The sequence below is a fragment of the Salminus brasiliensis genome, chromosome 1, assembly GCF_030463535.1.
Source record: "Salminus brasiliensis chromosome 1, fSalBra1.hap2, whole genome shotgun sequence".
Lineage (NCBI taxonomy): Eukaryota > Metazoa > Chordata > Actinopteri > Characiformes > Bryconidae > Salminus > Salminus brasiliensis.
The window spans coordinates 55,998,823-56,025,828 of record NC_132878.1 but is presented as its reverse complement, the minus strand read 5'-3'; the positions used below and the strand labels follow the sequence as shown (position 1 = coordinate 56,025,828).

Genomic DNA, 27,006 nt, shown 5'->3' with positions numbered 1-27,006 from the left:
ACTCCTCTTCTGGCTCTCCAACGTGATGTCCACCAAGTCGAAACATGGCAGATTCAGAGGCAAACGAGGGGTCTAAACAAACTGGCAGCATCAACCGTGCTGCAGGTAAAGTAATGCAGCGGGCTTCTCCGCTTCTCACTGAATGTGAGGTCAATCCAACTGAGCGGGAGATAATCAGTCGAGTTGGGGGGATTCAAGAAGCTAGCGAGCGCTAGCTAGCTCCCTCACTGTGGTCGCCAGTGTAGTGACAGCTAGCTGATGGTGTCGCTAGTTCGAGATGAAGTTGCATCAGAAAACACACAGCTCTGTGTTCCCAGACAACCTGTCAGAGTTTACACTGCTCTCACTGTGTTACAGTGTGTAAACGGCAGTCGTCTTCATTAAACAAGCTAGTGCTAGCTAGCTGATGCAGTTTGTTGACTGTAGCTAGCACTAGCTGGCTAACTACAGTTGCTGTTAAAATGATAGCCAGCTAGCAAGATACTAGCTGCGTTAGCTGCCCAGCTAGCTAGCTTTTAACTCTAGTTTTCCGTGTTGTGATATAAGCTGCCTGTCCTGCAGAGTTTCTGGCTTAGTTTTTGAAGACAGATGGCCTTACATTGTGGCCATTCATCGTGCAGTAATAAAGCCTGCTATTCTGCCACAGGTGAAGGAGGCGAGAAGCTGCATCCTGACATAGAGCGAGCAAAGGTGAGTGAAGGCAGTCGTCTTATTTATGCCAGTTGTTGCTATTAGGAGAAAGCTAGGATTTGGATGCATGTTGGGTTCATGGTGTGTGAACCAGGAGTGCTGGATCATGGGTGCTGACGTTACTGCTGAGTGATGCTAGTGATATGGATAACATTGATTGATTGATTATTGTGATATTATTCATTGGAGGGTGGTTGGTTAGCACTGATGGAGTAAACATCCCCATGATTCTTGGGTAATGGAGCTCAAAAACTTGTATATGATAACTTATAGTCTGTTGTTTTTATGACAGTATACTAAAGGATGCCTGCATGTTGTAAATGTTGATCAGACAGAAAGCACATATCCAGGAAAAAAAAGAGTGCTTTCCAGGAAAGTGCTTTCCAGGAAAAAAACAAGAAAAAGTATTTCATCAAAATGTTCCCCAAATATATAATGCATCATACCGAGCAGTATCAATATTAAAATAAATCGTTCCTGCAGTCTAACTAAGATGTCACTTCTGAGTTAAGAGAAATATCATTAAAGCGAATGAGCGGATTATTAAATTAAGACAACAAATTCAGGCACCCTTACTATCAGCATTAATTTCACTGGTGTATTACTGGGAAGTAAGTTGTCATTGCAGGCAAGCAGGGTTATTTTTCCAAATGATTGTAGTGACGTGGCATGCAAAAAAAAGTGGCCTTTTAAACAAGCATGGTAATGTGTGCATGATACACAAGAAATCACACAGGAAAAAGGGAAAAAAAAAAGTACACTGATTTGGCTTCCCTACAACCCACAGTTTGAAAAACGCAGATCTAAGAAATGTGTTGCTAAACATATTACAGTAACTCAGCAGCTATCTCTGTGTGTGTCAGTATTATGGTATACTGGTGTAGACAATATACCGCCTAGTCCAAGTCACCACAGTAGTTGACTTTGTGTTGACATTCCCTCATCTCTAGAGTGATGGTAAGGAGCTGACGAAAGAAGAGAAGCAACGTCTAAGGAAGGAGAAGAAGCAGCATAAAAAGGGCAAGAAGGATGACAAGGGTCCAACGGAAAAAACGGCCGTTAAGGAAAAGAAGGCAACCCCTTTAGCTGCCTCTCAACCGGTTACACAAAGTCCAGCACAGAAAGGTAGGACAGAGGAGAAAATGGCTTCATGAGAAGATGTCTTGGTTGATCTCGTACTGCGGTATCATGCATATGTCAAACTCTTTAATGTTGAGCTTTATTCATATATATCATATCTATATCTTTAGTATGCGGATGCTTTATTGTGCTCTCTTTATTTCAGATTATTCTAACGTGGTTGTGTGTGATTCACTATGTGCCGATCTATCTTAATTCTTTCCTTCTTTTAAAAATTATTTTAGACATTTTGTCATGTAGGCATTACTTTTCCGAGACCGATGTCACATATGTATTCCATTGTTCCTTATCTTGCATATTGATCCACTCTTACGATTGTCATTGGTCTTGTATCTTCATCAGCAGTGTCTGTGCCTGTCAGCGTGTCTGTGGCAGAGTCCACTGCACCTACAGACAAGCCAGCTAAAAGCAAAGCAGAGATGAAGGCCGAGCGGCGAGCTCGCCAAGAAGCAGAACGTGCATCAAAACAGGCCAAGAAAGAGCCAGGCTCACAAGCCTCCTCCAGCAAGTCGAAAGCTCCACCGAGTGAGCTCCAGCCCGGTAATGAAACCTGTTCTGTTCCAAAACAGTTAGCTGAAAAATCAGTTTATGCATTATTCACATAGTCAGAGTTAAGAGTGTGACTTATTCACAGGTCCTCTTTCTGTGAATTCCGCCCTGGAATGCCAACTACATGATCTTAGATTGTTGTAGGTTTTTTTTTTTTTATAAATATATACATTACCTAGTGCTAAGCTGGCATGCAAAGAAACATTGTGACTTTGAAGAGTGTGCATTCTAACAAATATTGATTATGACAGCTTTTTCTGCATTAATGATAATATAATGTGGTCCAGGACCACCTAGATGTTCCACAATGCTTTTGGGAAAATGTTCTGTGGACAGTGTTTCATGGCTGTGTTCAGACTGCAGGCAAATTGACTTTATCTCTCAGATCAGGTCTGGTGAGTGATCAGATCAGATTTGCGTGTCCAGACGTTATAGACTTATCTGCATGGGTATCTGCTAATGAGCTGCTTTTATATGCGGAAGCAGAAAAGATGAAGATCGCTGAGTCGTGTTGTGAGAGATGCAAAAGAACCTTTGAAATCCAATTTGAGCGACCAGAGCATTTAGACTGAGACAGTCGTGTACAAATCTGTTTTTTTTTTTTGTTGTTTTTTTTTGTTGTTGTTTTTTTTTTGTTGGCTGTCCAGACTATCAAAAATCAAATGTTTGCAGTCTAAATATGCCCAAATAAACTATGAACTGTGAAGCATGGGGGAGGGAGTGTCATGGTTTGGAGCTGCTTTACCACCTCAGGGCCTGGATGCCATTGAAAAGAACATTAAATCTAAATATGTATTTGAACGTTTTACAGGTAGACATTTAGAGCCATTTAGAGTGATTTCAACACTCAACGTACACTGACACTGTGCATTCAGGAAACTGTCACCTGACTGAGGGATCTGCATACATTCTAATGACTTTCCTTTCTTTATGTCTTCTCTCAGCGGTGAAGCGATTACCAGAACATATCCAAGTAGATGATCCAGCTGTGGTGAAAAAACTGGCCAAGAAGCTGGAAAGACAACAGGTTGGAAAAATGAACATGCCTATGTTTAGCTTCCTTTACTTTAACGAGTGATATTTACTTCACCCGTGTTTTCTCTGTTCATTCCTTCCCCGCTTTGCCGTCCCAAATGTTCCTAAAGCTCTTTCAGCACACTCACTTTAGATGCTTTACTTCCTATTTCTTTCAGAAGTCAGGGCAAGGAACCAGTATAAATGTATCTCGAGTTAAGGTCTGGGTCTACACTGTGTGTGCGGTGGATTTTTTTTGTTTTGTTTTGTTTTGCTTTCTGTCTTGTTTGATGTGTAATTTATTTTTCCTGTCCTGGTGCAGAGACAGATGGAATTACATGTGTGATGTGTATATGGTGTGTTTTTGGTCTTATGTAGCTTAGTTGGGTCTGTTAGTGGGGTCTTAGTCTCTTTTGGTGTTTATGTTTTGTAATAGACATTGGTGTTTCTGGTGTAATTGTGTGTCTAGTGGGCTGGATGATCATGAGTTGCTTGTTCCATCCACTTCATCATGTAATGTGGCTCCTACATGTTTCATCGTGGTCAGTGAACATTATCTTAGTCCTTACAAGTATCTCATTAGACAGTAGAACCATTGTTCTGTTGCAGCGCCAGCGCTGACCCTGAAGACCTCCGGCCAGTGACTGAGCCAGTCATTGACATTATCCCACTGCAGCTACTGTCACTGCTCTTTCCTTATCTTTACAGATCCCACTGAGATCAGACTATGGCTACAAAGTTAGCCTGTTCTCGCACCTCCACCAGTACAGCCGCAAAGCCCCCCTGACCCAGCAGATCAGGTACTGCACAACTGCAATACTGTAGTAGTTATAGTATTATATATATATATAATATATATTATATATATATAATACTACTTGTACTTATTACTTGTATGTAAATCATTTGCTGGTGTATCCAGTGATTGGGTACCTCTAACAAATGATCCGTGTTACTACAATAGACCGGCTTAAGAAATCTCTGATGGTCTGCTACAGTTTTGAGTAATTAGCAGTGTCATTTTCAGCATTCCTGCCACAGTTATCCACCCTTCCATTGTGCGATTGGGTCTGCAGTACTCGCAGGGTATTGTTGCTGGCTCCAACGCACGCTCTGTGGCTCTGCTGCATGCCTTTAAACAGGTAAACCACTATTCATCAGTGTCTTCACTAGGGATAAAATGATATTTCAGTGGGCAGTTTAAATAATTTGAGTTTAGTTGTTGTTGTTTGTCCTTGACCATGATAATTGCATATTAATTATATGAAGCTCACTAGAATAGTTATTAACTCTCACTATAGCCACAAACACAAAATGTTAGAGGTTTTATCCTCTAAGTGGGAATGGCATTGCTATAGCAAGACATTGTAGGTGAGACTTCTGAAGTTATTTATTCACTTAAAGCTGCCCAACATTTTCCATTTTTCCATACCTCCTTTTCTCTGTCATGGGCTGTGATAGACTGATTTTATTAGCATTTATAATTCCTTATATAACAATGTTCTCAAACCTACGTAGGCCTATGTTATTAATTATGGAATTTTGTTGTTGCAGGTAATTCAAGACTACAGCACGCCTCCAAATGAGGAGCTGGCCAGAGACCTAGTGAACAAACTGAAGCCCTACATAAGGTTGGGGTTTTTCAGCTTTAGCATGGCCAGTTTATGTCTCCTTATAAGAATATATGTTGTGATAAATTGTTAAATATAGTGTAAATATGTTTTAATTATTAAAAGTATTTATTCTTATATTGTTCCTTTGCAGTTTTCTCAATCAATGTCGCCCCCTCTCTGCAAGCATGGGTAATGCAATCAAGTACATCAAGAAGGAGATCTCCAATATACCCAGTCAGTGTAAAGAGGAAGAGGTATGGTGGGGGGGAAAGACTAATGTATTTAGAGTCACATCTGAATAGATAGTAGAATGATTCTTTGTTATCTAAAACAGAAAAGTTTGTTTACAGTGCATGCTTTTGCTCGTTGGCAGAATACATTTAGCAATAAAAGGTAGCCTGACTGCAATGGCTATCAAATACGAACACAACCATACACCTTGTCTTTCGTAGTTTCCATTGTTTAAGATTTCTCTTCTGAAGTATTCCTTTTGTCCACAGGCTAAGAAGAAACTTTTGTCATATGTTGACAGCTATGTAAATGAGAAGATCACATTAGCTGCAAAAGCCATCTCTAAATATGCAATTGATAAAATTAGTGATGGTGATGTCATTCTAGTGTATGGATGGTAAGAAAACAGTCTCCCTTCTTGTATTTTTCTCAACTTCATGCCTAACCCTTTGGATCTCTGTATTGATTACTAATAAAATGATCATTATCTAAGTCACATTCATAGACAAACACAATCTAAACTAATAATGAACAGTTGTACATGGCTTTTAATGAGCACATTGAATAAACATCCACAGTGCAGGCTAGAAAAAGTAAGTGAACCCTCAAATTTATTATTATTATTATTATTTTACCCATACCTTAGTTAATTTACTTGTTTTATTGCATCAGCCAATGTCTTTTCATCTTTCTGTCATTGACTACTGCCCATTCTCCTGTAAAATGTTTTGATACACTTTTTAATTTATTATTCCCTCAATGCTTGCAAAGGAATCCAGTCCCTGTGACAACAAAGCAGCCTGAAAACATTGAGCTCCTTCTACCATTTTCTACAGCTGGGATGGGTTCTTTTTCTTTCAAACATAATGTGCATTTGGGCTAAAAAAAAGTCTTGTGTACATAAAACATTTTCCCTAAAGCATTTTGGAACATTCGGGTGATCTTGACACGGGCCGCAATGTTTTTTTGGACAGCAGTGGCGTCCTTTTGACCTCTTTCAGGGAAGCCTGTTGTGCTCTTGGAGTAATCTTAACATTCCTATGGAGAATAGTAACAGTCTAGACGTTTCTCCATTTGTAGACATTTAGTCTAACCGTGGACTGATTTACAACCCAGATCTTTAGCAATGCTTTTGTAGCCTTTTCCAGCTTCTTCTGAGGTATTCTGAAAGTTATTTGCATAGAGCCATGGTTCACACTAACCTAGTCTTTTTTAAAACAACAGATTTGTCAGTAACAAGGTTTTGAGTACCTTTATTTAGTGGGAAAACACCTGTGATGCACACACATCACTCTTAATTCAAACTTCCCTTTTCTAGCCTGCACTGTGGATGTTTACTCTGTTTGAATAGTGCAGTATGTGTCCTCATGCTGACGCTCACGGTGGGGAAGTAGCATAAAATGTGGCTTCATGTTTTACAGCTCTTCACTTGTCAATCACATCTTGTGCGATGCCTTTGAGAAGCAGAGGAAGTTCCGAGTCATTGTGGTAGACAGTCGGCCCAGGCTGGAGGGTAGGGAAGCACTGAGGCGTTTGGTGAACCGGGGCATTCGATGTACCTATGTCCTCATTTCGGCTGTGTCCTATGTTCTGCCTGAGGTAACGTAAGCCGTTTACTACAGTAAAGGTCATGACTTGAGTTTGTTAAATGGACCGCTGCCATCCCTGGCACATGTAGACTGAGCATACTGGTCTATAGCAATAATATTTGTGCCCTCATTCCCAGGTATCCAAGGTGTTTCTTGGGGCCCATGCACTTCTGGCCAATGGATATGTGATGTCCCGTGTGGGAACGTCTCAGATCGCCCTCGTGGCCAAGGCCTACAATGTGCCTGTGCTGGTCTGCTGTGAGACCTACAAGTTTTGTGAACGAGTACAGACGGATTCCTTCGTATCTAACGAACTTGGTAATTATGCCTCAAGAAAATGAAGTATGCACTGACCCATTAATAATTCCATTGGTTTGTCTGAGCATGAGAACAACCGATTCAAACTTCTTCCCACAGATGACCCTGATGACCTGATTGTGACTCGAAAGGGAAAGACGCATCTGGCGGACTGGCAGAGTGAGACGTCCTTGGGCTTGCTGAACTTGGTGTATGATGTAACACCCCCAGACTTTGTTGACCTGGTCATCACAGAGTTAGGCATGATCCCCTGTACTTCTGTGCCTGTAGTACTACGAGTAAAGAACGTGGATCAGTAAAGAAGGCATCTGCTTTGCATTTGTGCATTTACAAAACCTGCACTCTGTGAGCTTTTGGCATGAAATAAACCTGTATCTAAAATGGCACATGCTTTTTAATCAAAGCTCATCTGTCTCTTCTTTTCTAGGTGTCTAGGTATCCCTTTAAACACGAACTCCATATTCCAAATATTTCTACGGCATCAAAACTAAAATGCTTGTGTTTTCAACAAAGTATATTGTAACGTAGCCTGTGTTTGTGGAAAAATACATGTGTATATAAGTCTGTACTTTTCTGCTTTAATGAGGATTGTTGAAGCCAGTTCTCAGTCAGGCTGAACTCTCCCATAGATGATGATTTGAATGTGTAGATTGCGTAATAAGACACATTCCTTCCCACGTGAATTAATTATGCCCTTTAAATTGGTTTCACAAATGAAAGTGGGATATAATGGCAAAGAACATAGAGCTAAACCATCTGTTCAGAAATATATATTCAGATACTTTAAGGTACACCTATTGCTGATGATCCTATGTAATCTCAGCAAAAAAGCACTGGCAAAACAATGGGGTACTTTGAGGCAGCTGAACATGAGTCCAAGATCACCATACCCAATGCCAGGCATCGGCTAGAGAGGTCCCCCCAGCATTGGGCTGTGGAGCGTTCTCTGGAGTGATGACATGCCATTTAATACATATGGGATCAGCTGGAGTGGAGTCCAACATCAGCACTTATGCTGTTGTGGGTATATGTAGTCAAATCCTCACAACATGTAGTAGTAAAGTGGGGTAGGCATGACTTCAGCAGAATTTGAAGACTTTAGTACATACAGGCTTGGTCAGCAGTAGAAGCTAATGTAAAGGTACTCTCAAACATGCAGGAAAAAATGACAACTGTGTTTTGTTATACTTTGTACCGTTTATTTCAAAATAGTTTATATAGTTTACATATTTTAATTTCAGTTCATTTTAATGTGATGTAAACAGCTACCACCCATGAGGACGACTACTTAGATAGTTAGGAAAAATACTGTTTACATGGTTTATAATCCTACTTGCTAAGTTTCTCTACTATCTACGCAACAGTCTGATGCAAAGTTTAAGACAGTCTTTGAACACTGGCCATCCAGTGAGGCTCTGAACTGTATGTAAACATATTTGGTTTATACAAGCTTACTCGTACAATATATACATTATTATATAAGAAGTACAATAGAAGTGTAGCCATGGGTGTTGTGTTCTATTCTGCGAAAACAAGCAAAAAAAAAAAAAAGCCCTAAACAAACAAACACAAAAAATACTAATAATTGTGTGCAAAACATAGTGTATGTGTGCAGTCCGGTATTAAAACCCCTGGGCAATACTGCAGGTGCTACACTGATTTAGTGGAGGTTATGTTACAGTACAAACCCACAATCAAATAGTAGCGGCTTCCCAGTGTGTAGATTAATCAACAAGTCATAGGTGATTTACCTCTGATAAACGCACCTTTTAGCTTCCTAGCCTGATTCTTTGCTCAGTGAAAAATCAACTTTTTAATTTAAAAAGTCAGATCACTTAGAAGCACCCTTTCAACAAAATGAACAAAAGATAATACAAATAAAGATAATATGACTGAAATGGTAAACTTTGCTTTCAGTACATTTTGCTGCAGGTCTTGTGTCATTCTGTGTTTTGTACAGTGTTGTCTACCACCTATTTGACAGTCCAGGAGCCACAACTCAGATGCCTTTGGCTTTTCGTCTTTGGGTGACCCATAATAATGCCGAAATGACAACTGTGGATCCACTCAATATTGCCATGACCTCCAGCATGGGAAACTGGCCCTGCAATTCAGCAAAGAAACCAGTTAGCCTTAGTCGCAGAAGAAGAAGATTACGAGATACTGTGTTGGTATCCACACTGTCCCCTTAAAGGGACACTCCAACCATCTCTAAACTTGGTGCAGCAGTATTCTCTAGAGCATGACTTTCTGGATTGCAGTGAGAGGACATGAATAATAAGAGCAATATACAATTGTGAATTGTGAGAGATAGAACATTCCTACCTCTCTTAGGCATTTATACCCATGAAAGTTCTGGGCACAGCTACACTCAAAGAACCCCGGCCCGTAAGGCATGCAGAGAGAATTCTCGGGGCAGTCCCAAGCTACAGAGGAACAAAGGAGAGCAAAGTTATTCTGAAAAGTCAAGAGAAGAAACGCGCAATACTGAAAGATAACCTGCTCAACAGACTTACACATTTGCCCTGTCTGATTGCAGACATTCCTCTGTCCATAACAGAGTCGAGTGTTCCCTTTAACCTCCACTTTATCCCACGAGGTGTTGCCCCCTGGACACTCCAGCTGTATAGGCATTATACTAAGAAAGAAAATAAATAAATAAATAAAGAGATTAACATATTTGATCACCTACAACAATAATAATATGATATGACACTATATGATATATGTCGGTGATAGTGTTACTTACAGATGTCTCAGTTGATTAAAACCTTGAAATACAAAATCACTGAGATTGGAGACAGGGTTGTTGGAGAGATCTCTGGGGTGGGGGGGCACAACTGAGATTAGGTCATGAATATTACATTTGATCATTTATTATATTAAACATACAATGCTGAAACATATCATTATTATACATGTCTAGACCTTTTCTGTAGTAGCCTATGCCACTTAATATATAATAATAATAAAAAATAATAATATATAATTATTATTGCTCACATTATAACTGCAGCTGATGCTTCGTGGAGGTCATCCAAATGACTCAGAGAACAGTTGGATAAATCCAGCCTGAAAGTACAACCAAAGGTAAGGAATGTGAACTTCTACATTCCTAAACGGGCACTGGCACATTCCCACATTTTTACATCTGCATTAAATGAATGCTTTTGCCACTATTTGGTGACATGAGCCCTTTAAGAAGAAGCTGCTGCGCTGCATTCCTACCCAAACACGCTGTCCTGATCGCTGCTGCTGCCGCTGCTGCTGTTGTTGTTGTTGTCTTTGAGGCAGCATCGCCCTTCTATCCGGCCTGCTGTCCGGCAGAAACTCCACACAGCACTGCCGTTCTGCACCACTCCTTCGCACATGTGGCATAACTGCGAAATGACACACAAGCAGAAGCCCAGTTGTGTACAGCAGCCAAAGTGTCCACACATTTATTCACGATACACTCAAGCTGCTTCTTCACAAGCCCTCAGACTGTGACAGCCCAGCCATGCTCCAGCGTTACAGTGCTGTAACACCGAGCTGCAGCTGCACTGTACCCGATCCGCACGCTCGCCTCCGCCGTCCTACCTGCGAGTCGGTCCGCTGAGAATAGACGTAGACACTGGATAAAATGAAAAATACGCAAAATAAATAAAGAGCGGACAGAGTAAAAAAGCTGACCCCAGCAGGCATCTTTTCAGTCACATGACTTTGTGATGCACCCCGTGACTCTCAGCGCTTCAGCTCCCGTTCACGCTGAGCCAATCAGCGCGCTCTTTGTGTCCCTGAGGCTGCGTCTCAAACGGCCTGGTAACCCCTATGTAGTGAACCTTGCGAGTCATGAACTCTGACTTCTGCACCCAAAAAGTGTGCACTAAGTGTCAAATAGGAAACTGTACAGACGTGTCTGAATCTCGCCCGGCACATTTAGCTCAGTTCGTGTGCATGTGCCGCTGTTTTCTGGGCCGACGTAGCGCACTACGTAGGGAGCAAGGGGCTATTTGAGTTTCACCCTCAATTTATTTTAAAGTCGCATTTTTGCTTAGCTTTATTCAGATAAATGCTGATATATATATTTTTTTTTTAAGAAAAATATACGATTCCATCTTCCTCAATCATCAACCTTGTAAAATAATTCACATACTTAACAAAGTTTATATATATATATATATATATATATATATATATATATATATATATATATATATATAGGTATTTGATTACATCATTTAAAGAACACGTTTAAAGGCTTAAATGTCATATATCTTTATTAGAGATGTATTTCATACATCTTACAAGTTATACATTTTATATTGTGAGTTGAGGTACTTGCGACTGCAAACTGAGCAAGGCAAACGGAAGTGTGGCATATTTGAATGAGCCCTGGTGATTTTCCCCTCTGTCTTAGCTAAATAACCACCCTGCTAATAAACACACAAGACTGTAGCGACATTTAATTAGAGTAAATTGCAGTGCTAGTTTCCTCTCTTTCTCAACTTAGGACCTCTTAATGAAATGCATGTTAATTTGCCCTGCAGACTCCTCGGAAAACACCATTAAAACCAGGAGGTGGAGAAAGACCTCGCTAATTTCCGAGATATACTTTTAACTACTGAAATACAGTTTCTGTTTGCTTTCTTAAATGTCGGTGGTGATGTTAGATGACATGCAACATGTCCCCTATTTTGTCCAAACGTCTGAAATAAACGTTTTGACGCAATTCCATACGAAACGCCTCCCCCCCCCTCGTTTGGCGTTGGTATGAGCCGAGGGACTGTTGCAATGCCTGTAGAAGCTAGTGGACACACATTGCATGCATTATATCCACCTTCGGTAGAGAATAGGTCGCAGATCTGGAGAGATCAGATCAGATCAGATCAGATCAGATCAGATCAGTTCAGTTCAGTTTGTTTGTTTGCTTGTTTTCTTATCGCTTTAGGGAGGCAGCATATGTGGGCTGGGTGTTCAACAGACCAGCGTTAGAAATGCCCTGGTTTGTTTTCGCTTCCTCACTCGTATGTACCAATGCAGACTGAGACGGGGGTTTTGCAGACTGCACATTTCCATGCAGAGCGATTGAGCTAAAAGTTTATTTGGGTTTCTGCCTGCGCTGGAAGGGCTTTCGCTGCTGATCTCCAGAGGTTCACCAATTCTACCAGGAAGTGAACGAGCAGATTTGAGGAGACAGACTGATAAATTGCCAACAATGAAGGTGGAATTACCTCCAGTTGCAACATGGCTGCTGCTGCTGCTGCTGCTCAGACGTTTTATGGGAGAAGTTTAGTCCCTGACGTGAAATAAGTTTTATCTGGTGCCTGAGGCAACGACAGGTCTCAAAGGAGCTCTCTGGTCCGAGGTGGAGGAGCCCAGACTAACCAGTGAAAGCAGGGCTGAAGGACGAGGCTCGGGTAATTATAGCTAGCTGGCGGCGATAGGACAGGAGCACGGGACTGACTTTCTGTGGATTTAGCTAGCTACTTGTTACTGGGAAAATACATCGGAGCCACATTTCTTCAAGAAAATGCATTTCTCGATCCCTGAGACGGAGGTTCGGTCCGGCGAAAACGGATCTACATATGTGGTGAGTAAGAGCGACGACCGCCAGACTGTGTCCCGTGCTAACTTTGCGAGTGCATGGCAATGATTTATGCTCTGGAGGCATCGTCACGGAGCCAGAACCTACGCAGGCGTTCAACGTGGAACCCTAATACAGCACGCGAGCTAGGTTCTAGCTACTGGGCTAGAACTTCAGGTCTTGGGACCAACAGCACCGTTGTTGTCCATGGCAACCGTTATTATTGGTCTTCTGACTTAGCCTATGTGCGCTGGCGCTGGCCGTGGCGCTGGCCGCGAGGGTCTGAATGAAGTCCTTTAACAGCTTAAATCAGATAAACCGCACCAAAATGTCAGCAGCACAAACCATGAAAACGCCCAGAACAGTTGGATCTCCTCAGACTGCCCACGCACGACCTTATTACTATGAGCCAGAACATACCCTGGCGTTGTCACTCACCATGTACACAGACAGTGTCAGGACAGCTAGCTGGGTGATGATGATGATGATGATGTGATTGGGTGGGGTGGGGTGGGGTGGGGTGGTCATTCAGACCCTCAGCATTCACATGAATGGTGTAGTGTCCTCCTCCAACACAATCAATACAACTGGAAGAAGCAGAGGTGGACTGTCTGCGGCCTGGCCAGCTGTAGGTATCTGAACCCCGAGTCCATGTAAAGGTGTTCTTGCAGGTGTGTTTTAAAAAAAAGCCGTAAAATTGGTTCTCCGAATGTTCTTTAGGAAAGGCAGGGGTTGTATAGGCACATAGGGCCGTGGCAATCCAAAGAAACCTTTGAACCCTCTCTTTAAAGAACCTTAAACTGGTTGTTTTCCATCTTACAGAAGATGAAATGGTTCTTCTCAATGATGGAGTTGAACAGTTGTTTCGAGAAGCTTTCTTCAGTACTACCTACGAGCTTCATACGGGTCCTGGAAAGTCATGGAAAATAATCATGCTAAATCTAGTACTGAGTAGTCCTTGGAAAAATAACAAAATGGAAAAAGTGCTTAAACTCATGGGAAATATTGTATAAAATATAGAGCTCCTGTCAATATTTTTTATAATAATATAAAACACACTTTTATAGTCACGTAATTTTTCACTTGACCAATCACTGCCCATTTTTCATATGACAATGGTATTATGGATGTGCATTACGTTGTTAACTAGCTAGCCTGGACGGTCTTTCAGCTGGGAAGCGTGGACTAAACATTTCCCTAAACACATTACGATGGAATTTGGAGGTTTTTGGTACTTGAAAAGTCATGGAAAGTGCATGAACCCTGTACCTAGCACAGCTGCTTAAGACCTCTGTCTATTCCATTCATTCTGCAATGGCAACACTGCACCACAAAGCCAGCCATGGGTCACCCCTCGGCTGTGCTGCCTTCTTGATCACTGTATTGCAGTTATTGCTAAGAAAGTTTGTCCTTAGTCATAGTTATAGTCCTTTAGCTTGGATATTGCCTTGTAAGTTGTCTGGAAAAACACAGTCCAGGTCAAGTAGTGTAGTGGTGGTCCATATTTAGCCGTTGGAATTAAAGAGTTAAGACTGCCCGAAAGTCAAAGCCAGCATTACCTCCCTAAGCTAAAGTTCTGTTATTCAGTTATTGAAGGTATACTCCAGTGTTTCTGCTGCCCTCCAACTCTATGGTCAGTACCACAGACCACAGAATGTGGTTCCTTGAAAGGTGGTTCCAGAAAACCAGTTGAGTTTGTTGACACATAAAATAGGAGAAGCCAACGGACAGCTGCTTCAGTTGGAGCATTGTTTTCATTCTGAGGCTGGCTAGTCCATAACTGCTGTGTAATCGTTATGTAAGATATATGGTTAGGAGTGTGAGGAGCTGAAGTGTAGGCCCACGTACAGGACCTTCTAAATGAAGGAGTTAACGTAGGGCCCCGTTCCCTTTTCCAGCGTCACGATTGTGTGAAGTTGTTGGTTCTTAAAACCACAGAAGGAAACTCTTTCACCGACGCTGTTGGGATGGTCGTAAATCTCTATGGAATAGATAAGTCTTTCAAGGCCGCTTGGGGAGGGGAAGAAATGTCTGAGACCAGATGTGTGGATGTTAACTGAAAGCCAGCAGTGTCTCTGTGCTCATGCTGCGTCTGCTCTTGTGGCACTCTGAAATGTTGTTTCTGAAATGTGGAGCAAGGGTTTGTTGACGCTGCTGTCAGTTTGGTGGTTGCTTTTTCTTCTTAATTTACAGCAGACCCGGTCCATCCAGGTGCAACGTCTGTGGAACGTGGAACGGAAAGGCAGCCAGAAATTCTCCTGCGCTCCGTTTCTCTCCCGTACGCTCTGTCTCTCTCCGTAAACTTTCCCTTCTGGACGTTTGCACCGTGACGGTAGACGGAAATGCTCTGGTTTGACTGGCGCGTTAGTGGGTCCTGTGTTGGGCAGGGTGGCGTAAGCAGGTCCTGTGTTGGGCAGGGTGGCGTAAGCAGCGTAGAGTTGGCTCACTCTGGATTTGGAGAATAGTTTCTGGTGTACCTTGGAGCCATTCGGATCACAAGAATGTGCACACTTTGCAGTGGAGCCACTGTGGGAGGTGGAGGGGGGTGGGTGGATGTGTTCTGAAGGGCAGACTTCCTGTGCAGGCGAAAACCTTACTTTATGATGGCTCATGCTTCCTGAATACTTGAGTGTACACTTTTCCTACCCTTTCTAGGGAAAGTGATGTGAAAAGGGGCCATGTGGGGAATGGGGCTATTTTGATGATTGGGTCAAAGGAATAAATGGTGAATTAAATGTTAAAATGTTGATCAGCTTTTGGATGACACTCTTATCCAGAGCAACTTGCACTTGAATCGTGTTAGGCGACTGTACAGTTTAGGTCTTTGTAATGCGCTGGTCTGGCTGGGGAATTGAACTTTATTCTGCCACAGGGAGATGCTACTTTGATGATGTATTGGTTGTACTCTTGAAGGGCTATGGGCTATGGGCTATATGACTTAGTGCTAACTCGGGTATATGTAACCTAAATTGTCATATTAATTTTTGGTATTTGCATAACAGCAGATATGTACAGGGGAAAGCCCAGAATTCCACAATATGGCTTGTCAGAAAAACAAAAAAATCTGGCTCAGATTAAGATGAGCCAGCAGTTGCTTCTTAGGAACAGCTGAACAGTTCAGCTAAGCAAAAATGCAGAGTGAGCAGCACTACAGGAAGTTCACAGTGCAAGCACGCTTCTTTTAAACATGCTGTTGTTTTAGATTTACACCTGTATCCTTTATCCAACTCTGTGCAAACAAGAATAAGGCCAGCTGACATTTTGACCATTCATATTCCATCCTTTTTTTTACGCAATCTCGGTTGTGAAATCCCCCCCCCCCCTTTCCTTTTTGTGAGGGGGTGGGGATGGCCGGGGGTGTGGGTTGCAGTTGTGTTTTAGAGGAAGTTAAAGGTCATCTATGTTTGTTTTTGCTACAGTCATGGGCCAAGTTCACCAGTGCAACCAGTTAAACATCTTGGATCAGGAACTTTGAGAAAAGGGTGTGTTTTTGCCCCCATAAAGGAACGCCATGTTGGCCAGAAGAGTCAAAGCACATTCAGAGATCGTCCCCTACTCACCCCTACTATAAGAAATAGATGAGTGGAGGAGGTGGAGGCTTAACACGATTGCTGCACGTTCCTGGTGGTGTGTATTGGCGTGGGTGCAGACATCACAGTGAAACCAGTGCCAGTGTCATGGCCGGTGTCTGACCGAAGAAGCTTAGGGAAGTGTTTTTCATGGTTAGTTGATACGTATTGTTCGGCCTGCTTGAAGAAAAGGCCAGCGCATGAGTAGTCTGTGCTTTTTAACCATAATTTTTGGAGACCTGTATGGCACTACTTTCATTCACTGAAGGTTTCTCAACATCGCAATTAGGGATGCATGATGATATCAAAACCATATCGGTATTGGAAGATTATTGCTTAAAAAAATATATCTACAGTTCTGTTGTGGACATTAGCTCAAATAAAACAACCCCCCCTCATATAGTCAAGACGTTTTTAGCTAATATTGCTGGGCATTGCAGTTTGCCATTTCTGTGTCAGTGATTAGCGTAATAATGGAAGCGGCTCAGAGCTCGTTCTTTACAGATCGTCAGTCGTAACAGTGTAACCATGAATCCTTTTGACATGGCGTGTCCCCTTTCTGTGATGGATTACTGTGCTGTAAAAGTGTGATTGCTCTTTTCAATTATGCATGTGACGTTAAATGGGTGGCAGAAAGAAAGGCCGAATTCGTAGCCGTTAGATGTCCTTGGAGCTCTGCGGCAGTGCCTGCTTTGATGCCTGTCGCCTGTCAGTCTGTGTGAGCTTTTTGTGTGAGAATCTGATTTCATCTTTATCTTTTTTCTTCTACAGGCCTACAACATCCACGTCAACGGCGTGCTGCACTGCCGGGTACGCTACAGCCAGTTATTAGGCCTGCATGAACAGGTAAACACTGAAGATTGGTTTTGTATGTATTTTTTTTATTATTTCTTTTTATGAGCAGATTTCACACAGATCTTTATAAAGTTTCTGAATTGATTTGAAAAGTACTTACATTTTAAGCCAGGAGTCTTGCCCGTGGACTCACTGGGAAGGCAGTGTTGATGCCTACTACTTACGGGTTACGGGTTTTAATTAGGTTCATGTTCCTCTTCTGGGTGATCAGTATACATGTACAACGTAAGCTGTGTCAAAAGCATTCCATTCACTAATAAATGTCCCTTTGGACCTCAGGTGCTGGTCTTTGCTAAGTGGAACACTATAAACATCAGGGTTTATAGGCATCCATTGAGTATTTAAGTCAGCGTTGGTATTGTGACTTTGTACTCTGTACTTTGTCTTGGCAGATACTTGGAAATCTGGTATCAGAACTCCCCAATTCCCCATCCCCATCCCCAACTCCTCATGCCCATCCCCAACTCCTCATGCCCATCCCCAACTCCTCATGCCCATCCCCAACTCCTCATGCCCATCCCCAACTCCCCACCTCATCCCCAACTCCCCACCTCATCCACCTCATCCCCAACTCCCCACCTCATCCCCAACTCCCCACCTCATCCCCAACTCCCCACCTCATCCCCCTCATCTCCAACTCCCCACCTCATGCCCATGCCCAACTCCCCACCTCATGCTCATGCCCATGCCCAACTCTCCACCTCATGCCCATGCCCAACTCTCCACCTCATGCCCATCCCCAACTCCCCACCTCATACCCATCCCCACATCCACGTCCCCTCATCCTCATCCCCAACTCCCAACCTCCCCAACTCCCCACCTCAGCATCCCAAAAATATTAGATCTCCATCGTTCCAGAGAACACAGTTCTAATTAGGATTGCACACTAGCCACATTTTTCATACCGTTATACTGTCTCAAAATAATACTGTGGGTGGCCTTGCATGTATGTGGTGGCGATTGTGGTGGCAAATCAGAGTGACTCTGATCGAGCGACTGCTGACTATTGATTGGACAGAAAGCTGGACCTCAAGATTTTTTCCCCATGGTTTTGGATCCTTTGTGGATCTAGTTCAGCTACAGCTTCACCAAGTATTAGTCAGCCCAGTGCAGCTGCTGTAGACTAACTGTGTTGACGATAAAAACTTGTCTGAGAGAGTGAAGTCGAGCGACTGGTGTTGGGAGTAACAGAAAGGCAAAATAAGAACGGTTCTGCCGTGTTTAGACTCGTAGCCGGCTATCTGGGCTTAGATAAGTTAACTAGCAGGCTAACCACCACAGCACAGACCATGTTCCCGCTAACCCTGGCTCAAATCACACACGTTTAGAGGATAACACCTCATATCTGAGAGCACAACACAGAGTGAGTGGTCTTAGGAGTGTTTTCCACTGTTTTCAGGCACATTTATTAGACTGCTTCATTCAGGTTTGTTTTAGCTCTCGACGCCCCTAAACTCCTAACTCCTGTGGGCTTGTTTTTTTTTTTGTCCTAGATAAATTCTAGATAGACACAGAACAGACATTTGACATGTTGTAAGTTTGAGATACCATCAACATTTTTTAAATACTTTGTTATACAGTATTACCGGTGTACCACCCAAGCCTGCTGTTCCACAGCTGCACAGCTCAGCTTTATACCCCTCTAACCCATGTCTGGCATTAGGCTTGGTGGCTGTAGGTTCAGGTTTCTTTCTCTCTCTCTCTCTCTCCACAAACATTTGGACATTTTTTGAGAAGTGGTACGAACTGCGGAACAAAATACAGTACATGTGCTATTATAATATTATCATATCAGTGACATTAAACAGTCCTAAAATGACAGTTTTGTTTATTGCATTTATTTTAGGGACAGTTTATCTTCCAAAAAAATAGTTATCATGACCGGCTTAGCTAAAGTAAAGTTGACCTTTTCTAAACATTAACTCAGTTCTCCTCTCGTCACTCATTTCCTTACAAGCTGTTGTATTTTGTGTGTAGGGTGGTGAGCCGTGATAATTAGAATATTACTGATATACAGCATATATCCGTATGTATTTATTTATTTATTTTTTATGTGCACTGTTGTGAAGCACAATTCGTGTCATATTTCCTTTAATGACTTCCTTTAGAAATACCCTGTCACTGTAAATTTTCTAAGAACCTGCAGTGATTTTGTTGTTCAGTGGAGAAAACTTTTTAGTGATTCTGCCGGCAGCGCCATGTTTTCAGGTCTGGCAGCTGCTGTTGCTAGGTAACGGGGCTTAGGAAGCCTAGCGAGATCAGATGCCCTGGCTAAAGGTGTTGCTGATTGCCCCCAAATCCAGTTACCTCCAGGAGATTAGGTGTTTTTCCCCTTTGTATGTGATGTTGTGAATACTGATGGCTGACTGGTTGACTTTCACCTTCTGCGAGTGTCTATTGAGCTTGGCCATGTCCTCTAGAACCATCTCCACAAAGTTCTGTGCAGAAATCCTGAGCATTAAGTTTTATGATTTGAGTTTTGTTCCTGAGAGATTCCCTACTACAAAAAAGCAGAAGAATATTGCATTGTGCAAAAGGGCAAACTAGTCAGCATTAATTTCCCCTTTAGCAGTTATTTCCTGCAGAATTGGAAGTTGTGGTTAGAAGCTGTAATATTTTGGTGACCGTTTGTTATAGCTTACAAAGGAAAAGTGAATTATGTTCGTTTAACCCCTTGAATCCTATGTTTATTTTTCTGTTATTAATCCTACCCTAGAAACTACAACACAGTCCCACAGGGTTCTATTTTGGGGGCTGTGACTCCGTGATGTAGTTATGAGGTGGTGTGGGCCTATGTACAGGGTTTAAGGAGTTAAAGCAAACCTTATACACACTCATACCCTCCTCTACCTTTTTGTTTGTTTGTTTGAACAGATAAAGAAAGAGTATGGAAACAATGTGGTGCCCGCCTTCCCCCCAAAGAAGATTTTCACCCTGACGCCAGCGGAGGTGGAGCAGCGGAGAGAACAGTTGGAGAAGTACATGCAGGCGGGTGAGTGGAACATGACTGTACTTTGCTTTCCTAACCTCAGTTGCCCCCCCCCCCCTCCCGTCTAGTCTACAGCCTAAATGTTCCTTGGACTTCTTCTGTTCTGGAAAGGTCAGCTGTTTTTAAAGCTAACCTTGTCTGAACTCTGCTGTCCCTGTGACACGTAGCCAGGGCAGGCTGTCCTGGTGTGCCAGGCTGTTGGAGCAGAACCAGGGTAGGGTTGGGCACAGGGAGGGGGGGGGGAAAGAGAAAAGAAAGCCTCTGAAGGTGTGAGTCATGTGAAGTGAAGTGTTCTTCTCCGGGCAGGATGAGGTTCGTCGCCTTCACCTCACCTCTCTGACATCATCTGCTCTTCACAAGAGCATTTGGTTGAAGTTTGCGTGGTGATCCTTTTTGAATTAATTCATGGCTTTAAAGTATCTTGGCTTGACACGGCTTGACCTAATCTAGAGTTGGTTTTAGCAGGTCAGAGGTTGCGTTAGCCGCGTACAAAGGGGAAAAGGGGAGGAGGGGGAAAAAAGGGAATCGTTTGGACTGGCAGCACCATGAGCCGTTTGTTCAAATCCATTCCAGTTCTGGCACATTCCGCCGAACAAGCTAAGCCTTGTTGAGCGTATTTGCTCATAGTCTGCGAGCACACAGACTGTTCTTGGCCGGCCACTCTCGCAGTTACATCATGGTTTAACGCGGTTATGGAAAATTAAACACCTCAAACACACAAGCTGTTCAGAGTGAATAAATTGTTTGTTTACGCAAAAACGCTGTGTGGGCTTTCGGGGGCTGCTGATAGCCAGCGTGCTATAATGAGAATGTCAATAAACATTTGAGTTTATCCAGCCCTCCCCCTTCATCCAAACCTTTCTTTTTTTTCATTTATTTATTTACAGTGGAAAGAGACGTGCTTTGTGAGAAGTAACATGAACGTCACTAGTCAATGAAATTTGGCTAAGCTTTAATTAGAAAAAATAAAATAAAATTATGGATATGGAATTATGGACTTTCTCAGGTCCTGGAAATATGTCACAATAAAGCATACACATGATTGACCTTCAAGTAACATATTAATATAAGAACGTCATGTATATAATTCAGCTGATTATTCTGTAAGTCACTGTATGGAGGTTTTGCTCCAGACTGAACCTGTTAATGAATGTCATCTAAAGTGTGTGTGAGTGTGTGTGAGTGTGTGTGAGTGTGTGTGAGTGTGTGTGAGTGTGGGGTTAATGTTACAGTATTCCTTTCTGCCATAATTTGACACTTCTTTTTATTATTATATTTTTTATTTTCTTTCTTTTCCTCCCCTACAGTGCGTCAGGATCCCCTACTGGGAGCTAGTGAGATGTTCAACAGCTTTTTGAGAAAAGCTCAACAGGTACACTCTGCTTTTTGAAGCTGTAATTGAAGTATGATGTAACATATGATGCTTGCATAGAGAGCTATTCTAGGGCATCTTTTCAGATGGGCAGTTTTCTGTTCCCTAAATGCTGGAGGCATGTCCACTAAGTCACTACATTTCCTGTGTCCTTAAGGTTGCTTGTACAGATCTTTTTATTTAAATATGTGGTAGATATATAGTAGTAATTCACTTGTTGCATAGAAAACTGTTCAGATTTTCTACTTTTCTTCATTAAAATCTTTTTAGACTAGATGAACTATTGACTGAGATGCTAGCTTGGGGCTAATAACACATTTCTTCTTTTTTACCCCTTGTTGTCAGCGAGATTTATGTTTTTATATTACGTATCACACATATGTCAGTATGAAATGAGGACAAATTGGTGTTCACATTTGTTATTTTAGTGAATGCAGTTCCTTAATGCTGTCATGCTTTTTGTATATCATGGTGTTGAGCCTCTGTACATCAGTAAGGAGGGTGTGGATTAGCTAGGCTCACCATGGGACTTATTAAAGAGCATGCTAAATGGCCCTTGATTTTGGCTTCATTATAGCTTTGTGATGTTGATCGAGTGAATGTTTATATATGACTATACAGCAAATCTCATAACTCGAGGATAGCATTACAGGATATATTGAAAATAAACTCATGTTTCAAGTCTTTTACTTTATCTGTTTAAAAATTAAAAGCATCTGCCTCAACACACCTGAATGCAATCAGACTGTTACATTGTGAATGCATGTAAAAATATTTTCAGTTTTTTTGTATATATATAAAAATATATAAATATATACATTTTTAAAAATAAAAAATGAAAAAATAAATTTAGATACTCTTGACAATGAATTGGAAAAGAAAACTATTAGATCATAATTTAGACCAAACCTGCTCTTCATACCTAGGATGATTTTGCTGAACATGATGCTGAGTGCTGGGGGACGGGGGGGAACAAAGTCAAACATTTTTCTGACACTACAAAACATGACAGACATGTCCCCAAGCTTTTGCTTGGCAGTGTAGGCCTGATGTATGCTTAAGTATCCTTTTTAGTTGGCCCAGGCCCTGCTCAGTTGCCTCGGCCTGACAGCAGGTCAGTCTCTCATTGTGTAGTCAGATCCAGCTTTCCCTGTGGCTTCTCATCACAGGCAGAGCCACAGGAGCAGAATGAGAGATTACTCAGGCTTTTCTTTGTCATTTTGTCTTGTCTGCAAAGATCAGTGGCTGTTCTAAGACACCCTGCCTTTGTGAGAGCGGACCAAGGGAGCAGGGAAAGAAGATGAAACGTTAGCAGAGCACAGAGGAATAGACAGAAAACCACATAGCTCTGAGTGGAAGCACACGTTATTTAGCACAGCGAAGCCATTTCTAGTGGCTTCATCCTTCTTCTCAATCAGTAACAATGGCTTTACTGATGGTGTCTGCTGCTCGCCCTTGGTCATTTGTTATCGGCTAAGCTCTCAATTGTCTCAAATCTCCTCACTGTTGATGCATTATTGCGAGGAGCTGAATGGGAGCAGTTTAGGGTCATGTTGTTGTTGTTTCAGCATGTATTCCAGAAAGCTTGTGTGTTTCTGATGGCTGCTGCTGTTGTCGCAGGAGACGCAACAAATCCCAACTGAAGAGGTTCAGCTGGAAGTTCATCTATCCAACGGCCAGAAAGTTAAAGTTAACATCCTGACGTCGGACCAGACAGAAGATGTGCTTGAGGTATGGCCAAATCACTCCATTGAGAACCAGATCCCTTGTGCTCCATTTTCGTTGACATTGTATCATATTAGCCATTGTTCTTGCCAGGAACCAGAGGTTACAGACTGTCTACAAGCTACTGCTGCCGTGCAGGCCACCCAATTGTCTTCTACTGCTGTATTTGCTGTGCTTGTAGCTTTAAAGCTGCCATAGAAAGCATTTATTCAGTATTTTAAATTGTTCTCAGATGTCTGCAAAGAAGGCATGTGACTTTGGTTGAGGTGAAAAAATGCCCAGATGTGTTTTTACAACCCTGTTATTTGGCCCTAGAGTGAAACAGGCTGTTTTTGCTTTGATGGTGGGCTCAGATGATTTGGTTGGGTTTGGTTTTAGAATTAGCGTGTCTACAGCTTTGTTTTGGTCTTGCAGGGTTTTCATTTTAATAAAGAGACAATGTTGTTTGAGGTTAACGGCATGTCCCTTTCATTGGCTGAACACTCATAATTCAGCTGTACTAAGGCAAATGAAGGTTTCCATTCTAGGGCACCTTTTGTGGCCAAAAATAAATTTACACTATTTTGTCTTTACCTCACAACCAGCTGAAACAAGTTATGATCAGCAAAACAAGTTTGTTTTTGGAGCTTTTCATTATAGCAATCAGAGTCAGACTAAGACTCTGAAGCTTGGAGCATTATTGAAACAAAGATTACACACAAGTCTCAACTGCTAAACCTCATCAGTTTTTTTAGTGGGTAGTGAGTCTCAGTAAAGGTGAAGCATTTTCTGCTTCACATCATCCAAGTAATTCCAAACATGTTCAATGATGTTGAAGTCTGGGCTCCGGGATGGTCGGCCGACTGTTCTGAGAAGGCCAGTAGCTTCAGCAGATCTGTTAATTAGTTTTATTTTTTTATTTGTTGCTCCTCTTCTCCCAGTATGGGCTTTAAAAAAAAATCAGCTACACATTCATTCAGACCATTCAGATTTTTTCCTTTTTTCAGATCTGATTGTTTTTATTTTAGTATTTATAGTGTTGGGAACACTTTTACTGTTTTTGTTAGTCGTCGTCTTGCATTAGTTCTGCTTTGCTAAACAAATCTTCACATCGAACCATATGATTTTAGAGACATGAAACTCTGCCAATAGGTTGTGTCCTGTCCGTTACTGAGTGTGCTCAGCCAGATCAGCCTGATGGTGGCGCTGTAGCAAAGCATGGAGCGATCTGTTCCATAGGTCTTTAAACTTGCACTGCGTGCATTTTTGAGTGTGAACTCATAGGTTTTCTAAAAATGTGGCCTCTGTACCATCACATCAAGTCTGAATTGTCACTTGACTCATTTCACATGGCCACCCTTCCACTTCCACCTGCTTATGAAGAGGTCAATACGTTTCTGGTCTAGGCACAATAAATACCATAGTCAGTAGGGCTTTAGAGCTCAACAGCTAAATGTCTAAATTCTAATTCACAACATCTGAATGTGATCTGTTTGGCTTTGACCTGGAGGTGTGAACCTTAAAGGCATGTTAGTAGCTGCCCCTCAGTGTAGCCTGTCTACAAAATCAGCCATACCTTCTATTTCATCCTCTTCCAATTGAGCTGGCATAATATTTGACTGAATCACTTATTGAAGCAAGTGGGTATTTAAACTTATGTAGTGGGCCTGAAACAGTGCTTCTCTTTGAGCCTGATAACTTGTCAGTAAAAGCCATGAGAATTGTTTGAAAATAATGTTGTTTTTAAATATATATATATATATATATATATATATATATATATATTTTTTTTTATTTATTTATTTTTTTTTTATAGAGATTTACAATTTCAAAATGGACCTTAAAACACATTTGAATATTAGAAATATTGAAATTTTAAATATAGTATATCTGCAACATGTGGGTAGAGCTTTGTAAGTTGGCAACTCATTGTACATTGCCTGTTTTAGACCAAATGTGATGCAGATCCATATAAACAGTCGGACATAGCCTGCCAAGATTGTCTCCCATAGGTTGCCCAAGATGGTCTGGATCCTGCCATGCTATAATTCAGGAAACAAATAGAGGTGTTTTAATAAACTGTACAAAAAATGTTCAGTTTTTGTATATTTAAACATGGTAGCTGATTATCACCAATATTAGTGTACTTGCTGGACAGACGTCAGCAGAAGGCGTGAAATCTATAATCCCAGTTGTTGCACTAATACTTCATTAGGCCTAATTGGGCCCCGAGTGTAGCTGCTTATGGCTATATTTTCATTCATTTTTCTTTGACTTTATCTTTCTTTATGCAAGTTCACTGATATTTAGATATTGAAATATCCAATGAAATCCACAATAGATTTATATGTTATATAAGATCATACTTAATGACCTTTTTAAATTGAAGTGTGATCTCTGACAAAAGTACCAACAAGATTCAGGCTCAATGACTGTCTGTTTTTATATTTTAATCCATCATACAGTGTCAGAATCTACACAGGCAAGCGTGTTGCAGATTATTTTACAGCTGGCTGTGGTTTGAAGCAAGCATGTGATAATTTAGGTGTGCAGTTTACGTGATTCTGAATCTTTAGATGGGTTTTTTTTTCTTCCCCTCCTCAGAACTAAATTTAATAGTTAAACCACAATCAGAGCCAACTGAAAATATAGCACTATACTTCTAAATACTTTACTTGAATCCTGCATGTGTTTATTGAGAAACTTACAATCACACTCAGGAAATTTACCCAATTAGTCTGTGTGCTCCAAAAGTTGTCCTCACAAAAGCGACGTCCTTATCTCTGAGAGCCTGAATTCCTGCCAAACCTTGACTCCCTGCTAGTGAGTTTAATTTCCGCTACTTTCAGGCTGAAGCTTGTTGGTTTCTGTTCCAGTTTAAACTTAAATGAAAGACCTGGAGGCCAGCTGACTGCTCTCTGGAGAAAATGTATTACCCCTGTTCAGCTGTGGTCCAGCATGCTTTTCCTTTTTGTGTGTTTGTGTGTTTGGCCAAGGTTATAGAGAACACTGCAGGTGTGCAGTTCTCCATGTGGATCATTTTAAATGTTTTCACAGTGGTGACGTTCCACCTCTAATTCCTGTACACAGATGGCACTATTTTTCCATTACAGTCCTGTCACCAAACAAGATGATCATTTCCAAAATGAGACTGGGAGTTATTATTTTTGAAGTACTATTATTATTTGAAGTACTTACTTGTCATACTGGGCTCAAACTAGTGAAACACAGCCAGCAGCAAGACTTACAGAAAATGCCCTGAATTTTTTTACACCCCATCCACCCATGCCACTGCTTCTGAGACTAGATGGAGGCTATTGTGTATGACGTCACTAAACAGCTGAACACGCTTGGAGGAGAACTCCCAATTCTGTTAACTCTCCTAACAGCTGCCCATATTGGCTAGCATGACACTGGCCCACTCCGAGAGAGTGAGGCCAATTATACTCTCTTGGCCTTGGATGGCTGTGGTGTCCCAGGGATGGAACTTATTTGTTTTTCTTATGTAAATGTTGGACTACACATGGTTTCTGTTGCCTTTTGTCCCCTTTTGATATTCAATCTGATGCTCATTCTTCTAATGAGTGTTTCCCATGATGGTCCATGTCAGCAAAAAGGTCTTCCTGTTGTTCATTGTAATTTGGAAGGTCCCAGCTTGTGTTGCAAGTCAGCACAAATGACGAAGCATAGCCTGCCCAGTCTCTCATTCTGCTCTTGGGACACTGTATAGCCACAGTGCTCTCAACACCAATTATGTCGTTGAAGGGAACTATGCTTCTTCATTTAATGTCGGAGTTGTGTTTGTGT

At 41.7% G+C, this 27,006-nt stretch overlaps 3 protein-coding genes across 5 annotated transcripts in view; 2 read left to right on the top strand and 1 right to left on the bottom strand.

Annotated features, from left to right (window-relative positions):
* Nucleotides 1–7: 7 nt before the first annotated feature.
* eif2b4 (eukaryotic translation initiation factor 2B, subunit 4 delta) lies at nucleotides 8–7,547 on the top strand. 2 transcript variants are annotated; one of them, XM_072696522.1, is made up of 13 exons: nucleotides 8–105; nucleotides 647–690; nucleotides 1,641–1,815; nucleotides 2,176–2,370; nucleotides 3,324–3,406; nucleotides 4,102–4,193; nucleotides 4,421–4,535; nucleotides 4,948–5,024; nucleotides 5,158–5,260; nucleotides 5,507–5,634; nucleotides 6,659–6,836; nucleotides 6,964–7,144; nucleotides 7,244–7,547. In XM_072696522.1, exons 1-13 carry the CDS (start codon nucleotides 45–47, stop codon nucleotides 7,441–7,443), a joined length of 1,632 nt encoding a protein of 543 aa, XP_072552623.1. In that variant the 5' UTR covers nucleotides 8–44; the 3' UTR covers nucleotides 7,444–7,547. The 2 variants fall into 2 exon arrangements, with proteins under 2 accessions (XP_072552623.1, XP_072552614.1); XM_072696513.1 differs by having other exon boundaries at nucleotides 2,173–2,370.
* A 774-nt stretch (nucleotides 7,548–8,321) lies between these two features.
* atraid (all-trans retinoic acid-induced differentiation factor) lies at nucleotides 8,322–10,878 on the bottom strand. The gene is made up of 7 exons (XM_072696500.1): nucleotides 10,724–10,878; nucleotides 10,373–10,524; nucleotides 10,148–10,216; nucleotides 9,894–9,965; nucleotides 9,661–9,782; nucleotides 9,470–9,570; nucleotides 8,322–9,248 (listed from the first exon to the last, which is right to left on the bottom strand). The coding sequence occupies exons 1-7, from the start codon at nucleotides 10,826–10,828 to the stop codon at nucleotides 9,144–9,146; spliced, it is 726 nt and encodes a 241-aa protein (XP_072552601.1). The 5' UTR covers nucleotides 10,829–10,878; the 3' UTR covers nucleotides 8,322–9,143.
* Nucleotides 10,879–11,933: 1,055 nt separating this feature from the next.
* Nucleotides 11,934–27,006, top strand: part of snx17 (sorting nexin 17) — a 31,333-nt gene continuing 16,260 nt past the window's right edge. For both annotated transcript variants that reach the window (XM_072682725.1, XM_072682724.1), the window contains exons 1-5: nucleotides 11,934–12,716; nucleotides 17,051–17,125; nucleotides 20,009–20,126; nucleotides 21,431–21,495; nucleotides 23,116–23,226. In XM_072682725.1, the coding sequence (XP_072538826.1) occupies nucleotides 12,657–12,716; nucleotides 17,051–17,125; nucleotides 20,009–20,126; nucleotides 21,431–21,495; nucleotides 23,116–23,226 (429 nt within the window). In that variant the 5' untranslated portion in view covers nucleotides 11,934–12,656. The remainder of the gene's footprint in view (nucleotides 12,717–17,050; nucleotides 17,126–20,008; nucleotides 20,127–21,430; nucleotides 21,496–23,115; nucleotides 23,227–27,006) is intronic.